This window comes from Quercus lobata, chromosome 3 (genome assembly GCF_001633185.2).
Source record: "Quercus lobata isolate SW786 chromosome 3, ValleyOak3.0 Primary Assembly, whole genome shotgun sequence".
NCBI classification, from domain to species: domain Eukaryota; kingdom Viridiplantae; phylum Streptophyta; class Magnoliopsida; order Fagales; family Fagaceae; genus Quercus; species Quercus lobata.
This window is the reverse complement of record NC_044906.1, coordinates 52,351,001-52,365,895: the sequence shown is the minus strand read 5'-3', so window position 1 is coordinate 52,365,895 and position 14,895 is coordinate 52,351,001. Positions and strand designations below refer to the sequence as shown.

Here is a 14,895-nt window from a genome sequence, read left to right as displayed (position 1 = left end):
CTTTTTGTTTATTCTTTTCTTTCTTATCTGATATATGTATTTTGTTCATTGCATGATTTTTAGGAATGTATGTTTGATTTTATTCATTGTTGATACAATCTTGTTCATATTTTTTTCTGCGATGTTCACATGTTTAATTTGTTGTTTAATAGTTGATTAACATGTCTAGGTTTAAGATTTGGTTCTTCCTTAAATTTCAAGATCTGCAATAAACCACTTAAAACAATTTTTTTAAAAAAAAATTGGTCTGTATTTTCATTAAATACAAATCTGAAATTTTCAGCACATAAAAACTAGTAAGTATTTTCATAAAATACAGATCTAAAAATTTTTCTTCATAACAAAACAGATATGTATTTTCATTAAATACATATTTGAAAATTTTTCTGAACAAAAACTGATCTGTATTTTCATTAAATACAAATCTGAAAATTTTTCAGCATAACAAAACAGATTTGTACTTTTATTAAATATAGATTTTAAATTTTTTTGCATAACAAAACATAATACAGATCTAAAATTTTTTTTTGCATAACAAAACAAATCTGTATTTTCATTAAATACAGATTTGAAAATTTTTCAAAACAAAAACTGATTTGTATTTTCATTAAACACAAATCTAAATTTTTATGCTTAAAAAAAAAACTGATATGTATTTTCATTAAATGCATATCTGAACCTTTTTTTTATAATAAAAAAATGTTTTCTTCAATGTAAAATATCACAAATTTTGTATTTCTTCTTAAATAAAGAATGCAGATTTTGAATCCTTAAAGAATGAATTAATCTTGAATTTGGGAACTTCAATATGTCATGCATCATTTAAATGGATATGTAAATGGTCATTTAGAGTCTAGAAGACTAGACTTCGTCTGGGCAGAATGGGTGCCTAACACCTTCCCATTTTGTAACATAGCCCCTAAATCTAGATTTTGGTTCGTAGATAGTGTGTTATCCTTTCTTTTTTAGATTGTAATCTAGGAAACAAAGCTTTGTAATTTTTTTTTAATAGATTTTAATCTAGGAAACAAAGCCATGTAAACGTTATTTTATCAAATTGTAATTCATTCAAATTAATGAGAGGTTGTATTATTGAAGTATGTACCTTGTGTATTTTTTTTTCTTTTTTCTTATTTTTTGTAACAAAAAAATAAGTGGTGACTCCAAATATAATCCTGAAAAGGGAAGTTGTTGATGCCTCACCCCTTTTTTTAGAGCACCATTTGGAAGCTAGTATTTTCTACAGTCTCTCACAGTGGCGACTCCGCTGAGGATGTCGAGGGCTAAGCTTCACATTAGACTTCAAATTACCAATTATATACCCTTGTTTTTTGTATGATATTTTTGTTTAGTTCTTTATGTCTTGTATTATTTGTATAATATTTTGTTTGAAGTTGCCATGTTGGTTGTTAAAAGCTTTTCCTAACTGTTATAGTGTGTACCATCAAAATAACAAATATGCATGTACCTATCTCAATATATGGTGGTAGTAACCATGGATCACCGGTCTTCATTAGATTCGGGTACCCCAGTGGTGAACTCACTAACCCATAGCCCAAAGTCATTGGATCATTTCTTGTTGACTAAAAAGGATAGACCATGCTCTTGGACCAACGTAATGGTCATCACATGACAAGTTGGGAGGTGTAATTTCCTAGATATGGGAAACAACAAAACAACAAACCCACCCTACAATGTAATGACTTAGAACCTATTCTTATGCCAGTTCATGTTAAAATTGCATTACGTTCTTTGTATGTTTGTTTGGTTGATAGATTGATATAGATGAAGATGGGGACCTAGCTTTGTTTGACCCAACCAAGCCTTTTCTTAGGGGAGAATTTGGTCAAGATCAGAGGGAAGACTCCAAAGAGAATCCAAGAACACTAGCCAAGCTAGTAGTTCTAGCTCCAAGCCTATCATAGTACTAAGGCCCGTGAGTATAAAAGGTACTCTGCAGTTACAACATCTCAACCCTGTGTTCGACTTGCAAGACAGCACAGCCAAAAGAAATCTGAAGACTTTGTCACCATGGCAGAGGGGGAAGAGCACCCAAACACTGAAGAGCCAATGAACACTCAAGAGCTACTAAACACTATGGTGGCAAGCCAAATTCAGTTAAGGTAATACATGAACCTTATCGTGCAGTAGTTTCAGAACTTGAAGGGTAGCCAAGAGGAAAATAAGACCAATTAGAATCCCCCTATCTCGGAGAGTGAGAAGAAGATTAGAAAGATGGAGGAGATGATCAAAAGGGCCCACAAGATGGAAGATCTCATGGATTACCAAAATCTCTCGCTTTTCTCAAATGTGAGATTGCCCCTAAAGTTCAAGATGCTAGTCTTGGACAAGTTCGATGGCACAGGCTACCCCAAATCCCACCTAAAGATGTACGTGAGGGCCATGCAGCCCCTAGGAGCTACTAAAGAAATGTTGGCAAAAATGTTCCAAAATACCTTGACTAGAGTCACTCTTAGATGGTTCCTCAACGTTGAAGACAATAGAGCTAGAAACTAGGAAGACATTTGTTAGGTTCTAAAGACTTAGGATTTTATGTATTTAGAACTCTAATGTGTATTGTTGGCAAACCATGATCAAAACAAGATGTTTAGTCGTGTTTATACTTGCTCAAAGTTGTGTCATTTATTTAAATTTGGATTTAAGTTGATGTAGATTTAATAAAGCAATTCGGCCTGGTTCGATCGATCGAAGCTTAGGCTCAATCAATTGAAATTCGGGTAGAATGCGTTTTCTGCAGAATTCCAACTTAGCCCTAGTTTATTTAAAACGTTTAGGGTTTTGTGTTTTTGCCCTAGATATATAAGGAAAATCCTAGCCACGTTTTAGTGTTGCTCATATTGCTGTTTGTGTAAATCTCTTGTGAGATCTGTGAGGAGCTTTCCTTTACACAAACTTAGGATTATCAAGAAGGAGATTCGTTCAAGAACTTGATGATCATTCAGTTGCTGCCATAAGAACTTAAAGAAATACAAGCGGGTGTGCTTGTACTTGCTGGAGAATCCAAGAAAGGAGGAGTCCGTGGTCTTGGAGCTTGCACGTGGTCGTGTTAGTAAGTTTCTACTGGTGGGTAGCAATAGGATGTTAGCGGTCTAAGTCCTATTGTAAAACTTCGATTCTTTCATAGTGAATTCAGGTTTACTTTAAGGATAGCTAGGTTAAATCCTCCCTAGGTGTTTATCGGTTTGATTTCCTGGGTGATCATATCATTGTGTTATTTATCTTTCCGCTGCTTTGCATGATATGATTGTTTGATTGTGTTTTAAACCTAGATTTGGAATTTGGACTAAGTAATAATTGGATCAACCTAGATTTGGAATTTGGACTAAGTAATAACTTGGCTAATTAACTAGGTTGATCCAATTGTGTTTTAAGGGGTCTAAAAAACTTTCAAGTGATATCAAAGCGGGTTGCTCTCTTGTTGTTGATCTTTTGATCACTAAGCTGATCCTTGACCCCTGTTGTCATGGAACATGGACATTCTCTTGTTATTTCTCCTCTCTTTGATGGGAATAACTATGCTTATTGGAAAGTAAGGATGAAAGCATTCCTGAAATCAATTGATGAGAGAGTCTAGATCTCCGTTGAATACGGATATGAGAAGCCCACTACTCCTGTTAGTGAGTGGAAAACTTCTCAAAAAGAAGCAGCCACGTTCAATAGCAAAGCTATGAATGCTATCTTTAATGCTGGTTCTATGGAGGAATTTAAGAGAATCTCTAATGTTGAGGTTGCTTATACTGCTTGAAATATCCTCCAAACTGTGCATGAAGGCGCAAAGGTTGTCAAAATCAACAAATTGCAGTAGTTAACTTCTAAATTTGAAAGCATTAGGATGTTTGATGATGAATCTTTTGATGAATTCTATGCTAAACTTAATGATATTGTTAATTCTGCATATAACTTGGGTGAAATCTATGATCAACCTAAAATTGTTAGGAAGATTCTCAGATCTTTGACTGAAGATTTTAAACCCAAGGTGACTACCATCACTGAGTGCAAGGATGTGGACTCCATCCCTGTTGATGAACTTGTAGGATCTCTTCAATCCTATGAGTTGGACCTACCTAAGATTAGCAAATCCAAATCAATGGCTCTTAAGTCAGTTGATAATGTTGATGTTGGTGGATTTGATGATGAGCTCTCTGCTATAGAGATTGCTTACCTTGCCAAGAACTTTAGGAGTTTCCTTAGAAACAACAACAGAAGGGCAAGAAATAAGAACACTGCTGAACCTAGAAACTTTAGGAAGAATGATCCCACTAAGGTTAACAACACTTATAAACCTAGAGAAAAAATAGGTCAATCTTCTAATAATTCTATGGGTCCTCAGTGTTTTGGATGTCAAGGGTATGGTTACATGAAATCTGAATGTCCTACTTACTTGAAGTCTAAGGGTAAAACTATGGTTGTAACCCTTAGTGATGGTGAAGTTTCTGATGATGAGTCTGGTTGTGACGAGGATGGAAACTTCATTGCTTTCACTGCTACTGTTGTAGTCAATGAAAGTGTATCTGCTGAAGAGAACCCTTCTGATGGGGAACTATCTGAGGACGCAGATCTTCAAGAAGCCTACAATAAACTTTGCAAAGTTGCTGCAAAGAATGCTATGAATGTTGAATTAGGCTTGAAGAAAATTGCATCTCTTGAGCTTGATAAGAAAAATTTGCTTGTTAAATTGCTTGATGCTACTAAACTGTTGAATAATGTGAAGACTAAGAACATGCTTTTGCTTGATAAAATTAAGAATTTGGAACATGAGCTTTCTGTTGCTAGAGAACAATCTAATAGGTCTGCTAGTTCCAAACTTGATCATATGCTTAGTGTTCAAAAGTCTCCTTCTGACAAAACTGGGTTAGGTTTTTTAGAAAGCATCAATGTGTCTACACCAAATTCCACTATCTTTATTCCTTCATCTTCTTCTGAACCCTTTGTGAATGAGGTTGTGAGTGAGGTTGTCAAACCCTTAGAAGTTACACCTCCTAGGAAGATTAGGGTTGATCTGAAAGAGTCTAAACCTAAGCAGCCTACCCTTTCTAAGGATAAGTCACATGATAAGCCTGCATGGGTTTGTCATTTTTGTGGAAAGTTTGGACACATTTGTCCAAACTGTTACAAGTTGCAAGTTGCCAAGAAAGCAAACAAACTAAAAGTACTTGTGCCCCAAGCACAAGATCCTATGGTACTCATTGGTGAATTGGTAAAGGCTCTAAACTTTTATTCCAATCCTGGAGTTGGAAATCATTTTCATGTGAATAAGAACTCCAATGCTCGTGGTGCATCTAAAAAATTTTGGATGCAAAAGACTCAATCTAATTGAGTCCTTCTAACATGGTCCTTGTGCTTCATTGCTATTCTTTGTGACCATTGTTCTTTGGTTTTTGTTTTCTTTGTTTCTAGGATTTGCATTGCATAACATTCATGCATTTCATTCTAGGTTGTTTTTGTTTATCTTTTTCAAATTTTTTTAAAAAAAAAGGAAGAAAAAGGAAGCAAGTTGTGTTTTGCACTATTTTCTTGGTTTTTGAAAACAAGGTTGGTCAATTTATTTTCACATAATATGTCTTTTGTACTTTGTTTAGCTTTGATGAACTTACTCATTGCACTTTACTAGTTGAAGTTTTGTAGTGCATGTTGTGTGGGAAAGATGCTTATGGTTTTGATCACTTTGTCTTGATCTTGAAGTCACATGTCTTTGACTGTCGAACTTGAACCTTTAGAGAAAGGCATAAATAAACATCTCACCACTATTCACTAGCCAATCATGAACACCTTAGTGCATATCGTAAGATTTTGTGCTCGAGAAAGTGTAGCACGTGCACAAAAAGATCATAAGGTGTAGCCTCGGTTTAAATGCTAAAATTGGTGTGCACATTATTGGACTTAAATCTAAATCAAATAATTGCTAAAATTGGTGTGTACATTATCCTGGCTATTATAATAAGTTTCTGAATAATTTAAAATTGGTGTGTACAATATGAGGCAAAATCAAGAAACTTACATGATTGCAAGCTTATGATCTAGGACATGTGGGAGTTATATGATGTAACTCTTTTAGTAATAGTCTCCTTCAAATTCTATGTGATGAATTTTGTAGACTTTGTGTTTAATTGCTATACACATATCACCTCACATGTATCTCAAACTTTTGCTAGTTGCACACACTACACAAGTTAATCTTTGCTAAACATTATACATGTTATTGTGTGTGTCTTTGGTCTGACCAACCAAGTTTGCAAATACTTTGAGTTTTTATGCAAAACAGATTTGATGCTTGAGAATTTATGGAGAATGTTTGGTGATCTTAATTTTGGGAAAACTGGGTTTAAAACTTTGTTTTTGAAATACATGTCATCACATACTCATGCATTTTGTTCATCAATTTCAATGCTTTGAGGTGTTTCTAAAATGTGTCTTTGTTATTTTCAAAACTGTGTTTTTTTCTCAAAAAATTTGTGAGCCTCTATCTGATTCGATTGATCCAATCTGTATTTCGATCAATCAAAATTGTTTTAAAATTGTTTAAGGAAGCCTTTGTCTGCTTCGATTGATCCAAACTGGTTTTAGATCAATCAAAATTGTTTTGAAATTGTTTTAAAATTTTTAAAGAAGCCTCTATCTGTTTCGATCAATCGAAACTAATTTTCAATCAATCGAAACTCGTGAATCAGGTTTTTTAAAAATCAGATTTGACTTGTTCAAACTTACTTTTCAAAAGGGGTTTTCAAACTTTTTCTCTCTCCAAATTGGACAAGGCTAGCCCACAAATATTTTGTCGTTTTCCTCCGGATTTTTTGCAAGGTTTTCCTCTCTATAAGCCGGTAAGTCCATTGTGCCCTTCCTTTTGCATTTTATTTCATATTTTCATGCATTTCATTGGGTATTTTCGGCACTTTTCAAATTGGGATTTTTGTTGATTCAAGCCTCTTTTTCTAAAATTGATCATTAGGTTTTGTTCCTATAATGATATAATCATGATCTATGATGCTTAATTTGATCAATTTGGTGTTTTGTGAGAAATTGAAAATTCTAGGGCTTGCATTTATTTGAATTTGGGGATTTTGTTCAAATTGATTTCAATTGGCTTGTTGAATTGATCTAATTGATCATTATTTTATGTAATCTATCTTGTGTAATGATCAATTGGTCAATTTTTTACAAATTGAACAAGTGGTTTTCAAATTTTTGGGGGTTTTTGTTAGAAACTCTATGCTTAAGCCAATTTTGTGAACTTGAATTTAATTTGAACTTAATTGCACTGCATTAGAGCATGCATCATGACATTTAAACTATTCATGCATCATATAGATTTTTGTTCTATATCTTTTTTTTGTGCTAACTTGCAATCTGCCCTTGGTTTTTTGTTTTTTTTTTTCTTGCTTTGTGTCTTTGTCCTTTTCCTAGCACCATGCCTAGGAAGACTAGAGCCCATAGGACCCCCTCCACTTCTTCTGAGTCTCCCTCTAGGAGTGAGTTGTTTAGGAATGACAAAAGCAGAGAGGTCTATGAGAAATTGAACTGTAAAAGAAAGATTTGGGCTGAGCGTTTTGTTGTGTTAGATGAGGTCGATCTTGACATTAGGGAAAACCTTGAGAGTAGAGGTTGGTTGTCCTTGTTAGAGGTAGATCATCCACCCCCGACCGCCCTGATTAGAGAGTTCTTCTCGAATCTCTCTTGCCACGTCTATGATTCCAACACCCTTGTTAGGAGTTGGATACAAGGTGTTGAGTTTACCATTACCCCTCGGATAGTGGCTGATGCTCTTGGGGTTCCGGTCGTTAGAGAGCCTGTCTATCCTTATGAGGAGTCTCCACCCTTAGATGACGTTATGTCATACATCATTGGGTCTTCTATCCAGTGGGATTCTGATCCTCGGATCACGTCTGCTGAGCTTTCTGAGACTGCCTATCTTTTCTTTAGGATAGTGTGTCATTCTTTGTGGCCTATTTCTCATTTCCACACCATCCCTCTTGAGCAATGTGTGTTTTTGTACGCTTTTGTTTCCAGTGTGTCTATCAGCTTTCCTCATCTGTTTCTTCGTTCTTTGAACGAAGTTCATAGGAGTTCTGCCATTGCTCATGCTTTTATCCATCCTATTTTCATTCATAGGATTTTGTTGTTTCTTGGTCTAGCTGATTTCCCTGTCGGTGAGCCCGTTCATGTCATAGCTCCCATAGGTGCCACCTTCCTTAGGCAGAGGGCTGCTCACTTGAGAGTTGGTTCTATGCGTCCTAGAGGTGTGTCATCTGGTGTTGTTCCCCCTCCTCCCTCTTCTACAGGTGCTGATACGGTAGAGGGGGCTGGTGCTGGTACTGCTGATGCTGATGTTCCTCCACCGACTACTTCGAATGATTTGGACATTCGACATACGTTGGATCATGTCTTGACTGTTCAGGCGGCTCATGGACAGATTTTGGTGGACGTGCTCGATAAGATCCGTGTTTTGCGCGCAGAGTTGGCACAATTTCGACGATCCTCACTGCCACCTCCTTTTGATGATGGATTTTGATTGCCCTTTGGCATTCTGTCACAAAAAGGGGGAGTACATATTTGAGCATTTGTAAAGTTTTTGTTTTCAGGGGGAGAGCTTTTTTGTGTGTTGGAGCTTGTGGAGATTAGATTGTATCTAAGTGCTTCTCTTTGTATTTATCTTTTTAGCTCGTTTTTGTTTTGTTTGGGCTATTCATGTTAGGGGGAGATACTTTTATTGTTTTATATGTTTCTTGTTTCAACTGTTTATTGATTTATATTTATAAGTTATTCATTGATATATGTCTTTATTGTGTTCTGGTTGAAATCAAGAATTTATTTTGTTTACTTGTATTTTCCACATATGCGGTTATGCATTTTGTTTAAGTGTTTCAGGAAATATACAGGTTGATTCAATTGAGCTGCTGTCTACACTTGCAACTGATGGATAGTAGTTAGGATTGGATTTGTTTTTATGAGCATTTTTTTTTTATAAAGGGCTTTTCTTTGTAAACTTTGAGCTTTTAGTTGTGTTTTGTCACAAATTGCCAAAGGAGGAGTTTGTTAGGTTCAAAAGACTTAGGATCTTATGTATTTAGAACTCTAATGTGTATTGTTGGCAAACCATGATCAAAACAAGATGTTTAGTCGTCTTTAGACTTGCTCAAAGTTGTGTCATTTATGTAAAGTTGGATTTAAGTTGATGCAGATTTAATAAAGCAATTCGGCCTGGTTCGATTGATCGAAGCTTAGGCTCGATCAATCGAAATTCGGGCAGAATGCGTTTTCTGCAGAATTCCAACTCAGCCCTAGTTTATTTAAAACATTTAGGGTTTTTTTTTTTGCCCTAGGTATATAAGGCAAACCCTAGCCACGTTTTAGTGTTACTCATATTGCTGTTTGTGTAAATCTCTTGTGAGATCTGTGAAGAGCTTTCCTTTACACAAACTTAGGATTATCAAGAAGGAGATTCGTTCAAGAACTTGATGATCATTCAGTTGCTGCCATAAGAACTTAAAGAAACACAAGTGGGTGTGCTTGTACTTGCTGGAGAATCCAAGAAAGAAGGAGTCCGTGGTCTTGGAGCTTGCACGTGGTCGTGTCAGTAAGTTTCTACTGGTGGGTAGTAATAGGATGTTAGTGGTCTAAGTGCTATTGTAAAACTTCGATTCTTTCATAATGGATTCAGGTTTATCTTGAGGATAGCTAGGTTAAATCCTCCCCAGATTTTTACCGGTTTGGTTTCTTGGGTGATCATATCATTGTGTTATTTATCTTTCCGTTGCTTTACATGATATGATTATTTGATTGTGATAACCTAGATTTGGAATTTTGACTAAGTAATAACTTGGCTAATTAACTAGGTTGATCCAATTGTGTTTTAAGGGGTCTAAAAAACTTTCAACATTTGTAGGGAGTTTCACAACTAGTACAAGTACAATATAGAAGTGGATGTAACGAGAAGAGATTTGGAAACCACTAAACAAGAGCTGAAAGAGTCCTTCTCTGCCTTCATTGGCAAGTGGAGGTCCAAAACCGCACAAATGATGAATAGGCTAAATGAAGAAGAGCAATTAACCATTGTTTTAAAAAATTTGTTACCTATATACCATAAATATTTGTTTGCTTAGTACTTTCCAAATTTTAAAGCTTTAATTACTGTTGGTACTCAAATTGAGGACGTAATAAATAATGCAACCATAAAAAATGAGGATGCACCTAAGTTTAAAAAGAATTTTGGTTTTAGTTCCAAAACTACAGAAGTCTCTAATATATATAAAAATGATCCTTCCCAACTTATTGCCCCAGTGCAAATATCACAAGGGCCACCTCCAAGGCCTAGGAGGGAATTTCATGTGTTGTATATGCCAATGAGTCAAGTGTTTGAAAAACTAAAAGCAAAGGGGTTACTAAAACCCTAAGACCCAAAACTAGTCCCAAACCCATTACCTGCAATGTTTGATGTGAATAGAAAATGTGCCTACCATTAAGGCCCAGGCCACGACACTGACAAGTGTTATAACCTTCGTCATGCAATTCAAGATTTAATAGACACTGATTGCACTGCCTACAAGGCCTAGTATCACCAATAACCCTTGCCCAACCATAATTTTGGGAGAGGACTAAGGATTAATTATTTGATGTCTGAAGAAGAAGGAGAAGAGGACCCATTTGAGTTGATCTTTAACCTACCCGAATGCTTTATGATGACTTGGGAAGAGCTAATGGGTATGAAGTCCGCTATAGGGTATGATATATGGAGTGAGGATACTATAGAAATCCCAAATTATCCAACATCCACATATGGGGGGAGACACTTTAAACCTCAATCAAATGATCCAATATTCATATATGGGAGGAGACATTTCAAACCCCAATCAAATGATCCAACATCCACATATGGGGGGAGACACTTCAAACCCTAATCAAATGATCCAACATTCACATATGAGGGAGACACTTCAAACCCCGATCAAATGACCCAACACCCACATTTGGGGAGAGACGCTTCAAACTCCATGACACTGAATCAAATGACTTATAAAAAAATTACCCACATTATAAAGGGGGAGACACTTCAAACCCTCATACCTGGAGACAGAAAACTTGATAGAGGCCTTGAACAAGTCAACCCAATGAAGAGGATGAGGTCCTCAAGCAGTTGCAGAAGACGCAAGCCAATATATCTTTATGGGGGTTTACTCATGGCCTCATACAAGCACCGGTAGAATCTGGTAGACCTTTTCAATCAAATTCAAGTCCCTATAACCACTACTTCTCAAGATCTGAATGCTATGATTGGGTTTATAAGTAGGGAACTTATTATTTCCTACTTTGACAATGACTTGACAAAGAAGGGGAAGTATCACAATGACCCATTGCACATTACTGTAGATGCCAAAGGCAAAAGGATACCAATGTTCCTAATTGATGACGGAAGTGCCTTGAATGTGTGTCCTTTAAAGACCGCAAGTTGCCTAGGCTTGAGCATTAAAGATTTCGTGCCAATTGATCAGCATGTGATAGAATATGACAATAGTAGAAGGGAGGTTTTAGGAACTATGACACTGGAGCTCACCATAAGGCTAATGATCAAGAAAGTGGAATTCCAAGTGCTGAACATAGCTTCGTGCTTCAATATGCTTCTTAGGTGACCACGGATCCATGATACAGAGGTCGTACCTTCATCCCTATACCAAAAGGTTTGGTTTCTGCGTGAAGGAGCCATAGTTACCATATTTGGCAATACTTTGACCATACCAAAGCCCATTTTTGGTATCGACTCTAAGAAGGAGCCATTAACCCTAGATGGCTTTAAGATTGAGAAGCCTAGTTTTGAAAGAAGAGAAGAAGAGGTGGAAAAGATCCCTATGGACTTTGATCCCTTCAGCAATAACAATGTGGTGGCCATGATGAGAAAGATGAGTTATTTTTCTAGGATGAACCTAAGGAAGATGGTGAAAGTGGCAGCTGCTCAAGTTTCGACAATTCCTATTGCCACACCACCTTTTGGGCTAGGTTATAAACCTACAGAACCCTTGAAGCCTTACACTCCCACATTGAACGGAAAGTTTGTCAAAGCTGGAGATAGTCAACGCTATTGGGGATTCCCTGAACCGAGATATGATCTTGAGTAAAAAACAATAGTGCTTGGATTTGAACTGTTCTTTGGTTGTGACAACAAGCTCCCACAATTGAAGGAGGAAGGTACAAATTGGGTCCCGACTGATGATTACATGGATCCTGATGTAATGACTACGCTTTTGGGAGATGTTATCTACAATATAGAAGAAGAAGAATACTGGGAGGCTTGCCAACATGCATTGAAAAACCCATGTGAAGTAGGAACAGATGATGAAAATGATGAAGGGGGAGAAGCCCCTAGTGATGATGGTGAAGGTAGTAATAGCAAGAGTGATAATAGTGGCGGCAATAGTAGTAGTGACATTGGAGATGGTGGGGAAAATAAAAGCAATGATATTGATAGTGAAAAGAGCAGTAATGAAGACTATAATAGCCAAGATAGTGGCAATGATAGGGGAGAACCCCTTAGTGATAGAGAAGATGAAGATGTGGGATCCTTGTATGAATACCATTTTGACGATGATGTGGACTGCCTATGATGGAGATATAGAGGATGATGCAGAAGATGTGGGTAGAGATATAAAGGATGATGTAGAAGTCGAGGATGAAGATGTAGGAGATGATGTAGAAGCCAAGGTTGAAGATGTAGAGGAGGATGTAGAAGCTGAAGGTGAAGATTATGATGAATACCCCAATGGGCGACCTTTGGATTAGAGTTGCATTACTAATGCCAGTTCAAAATCAAGCCCTCAATATGAAAAGCATGGTAAATAGATTCTTGAGTTAGGGTCATTCCATAATAACTTGACTCACTGACTCCATACACTAAGGAAGAAGATGACGTAGATGCTAGATTGGCGACACTTGACAACAAGCTAATGATTCATAGTTTCAGAAACTGAACTCTAGACAACCTTGAAGACGAAGATGAGAGAATGGAAGGGAATAAATCAGAATACTTCCCCAATACATCCACCCAAGTAACAAAAGGAAGCAAGACCTATTTCGGGAGTGGATGGACAACATAGAACGCCTGGATGCCTATGTATCTGACAAGCCCACAGATATGGAAGTTGATGGTGAAAGCACAGATTATATAGATGAATACCCCAGAGTACTAATGCTAAGGGAAGAAAAGACTCACTGGGAGCTAGCTGTCATCGTTGAAGCCACAACCGAGTTAAAGAATTGGGCATGGGAAGGAGCTGCCCACCCCATGGAAGACCCTCTAGAGAAGTTCAAAACCATTGAGCCACTCACTCCTTCCAAAAACATTATTTCTATCAATATTGAGTCTATCTCTGCTAGTATTGTTATTCTTGTTGAGTCTATTTATGATCATGTTCCTATAGAGTCCATTCTTGTAAAGTCTGTTAAGAACTCTATTCCTTATAATGTGATTTTTGTTCAGCTTATTTGTTGGCTTTGAATGTTTTTATTTCAAAAATTGGTAAAGAAACTTTTAATAATGAGGAATTAAAATAAGGGCCTGTAGAACCTATAAAAGAAGAAATCCAGCCTGTTAACGTGGGAACTAATGATGAACCTAAGATGGTACAAATGGGTAACACCTTAACCTCCTCTGAGAGAGATGCATTAGCCGCACTACTGAAAGAACTCAAAGAGGTATTTGCATGGACATATGAAGACATGCCTGGGATTGATATATATATCTAGTGCAACATTGCATTCCAACAGATCCAGCCATGAAGCCAATCAAGCAGAAGCTAAGGAGGATGAAGCCAAAGTGGACTCTTAAGATCAAAGAAGAAGTTGAGAAAAAATACAATGTGGGATTCTTGAGGATGATCAACTACCCAAAATGATTAGCTAATGTGGTTCTGGTGCTGAAGAAGGATGGGAAGGTGAGAATGTGTGTAGACTTCAGAGACCTTAATAAGGCTAGCCTGAAGGATGATTTTCCCTTACCTTATATCAATGTCTTGGTTGATAACATAGTTGGACATGCCTTGCTGTCATTCATGGATGGCTTTTCGGGATACAATTAGATAAAGATGGCTCCAGAAGATATGAAAAAGACCTCCTTCATTACTCCATAGGGGACATATTGCTATAAGGTCATGCCATTTGGCCTTAAGAATGATGGTGTCACTTACTAGCATGCAGCCACTACTCTTTTGCATGATTTGATACACAAAGAAGTAGAAGTTTATGTGGATGACATGACAGTGAAGTCCAAAAACCGTGAAGGGCACATACTGGCTTTACTATAGTTCTTTGAAAGAATCCAATTCTATAAGTTGCAGTTGAATTTGAAAAAGTGTACTTTCAGCGTGACATCTGGAAAACTGTTGGGATTTATGGTAAGTCAAAGGGGAATTGAAGTAGATCCTGACAAGATTAAGGCAATTGTGGAGATAAAGCCTCTGAGGACTGAGAAGGAGATCCAAGAATTTTTAGGGAGGATACAATACATAAGCAAGTTCATAGCTCAGCTCACCATGACATATGGGCCACTTTTTCAATTGTTCAAGAAAGAAGTTCCCATGGTGTGGAATGAGCAATGCCAAGAACCCTTTGAGAAGATTAAGAGTTATTTGATGAAGCCACCAATACTGGTTCCACCGGTACCTGAAAAGCCATTATTGTTATATCTCACAACCACGGATACAACAATAGGGGCTTTGCTTGCTCAATACCTAGAGGAGTTTAGAAAAGAGAATGCAATTTATTATTAGCAAGAAGATGTTGGTTTATGAAGAGAAGTATTCACCACTTGAGAAAACATGTGTAGCGCTTGTATGGGTAACCCAAAAACTCAGACATTATATGCTTGCTTTCAAGATTTTGTTGATTGCAAGA

At 36.9% G+C, this 14,895-nt stretch overlaps 1 protein-coding gene across 1 annotated transcript; it reads left to right on the top strand.

Annotated features, from left to right (window-relative positions):
- The first annotated feature begins 12,224 nt into the window (after positions 1-12,224).
- Positions 12,225-12,786, top strand: LOC115981042 (uncharacterized protein DDB_G0290685-like). Its single transcript, XM_031103231.1, has 2 exons — positions 12,225-12,540; positions 12,623-12,786. Exons 1-2 carry the CDS (start codon positions 12,225-12,227, stop codon positions 12,784-12,786), a joined length of 480 nt encoding a protein of 159 aa, XP_030959091.1.
- Positions 12,787-14,895: the final 2,109 nt, after the last annotated feature.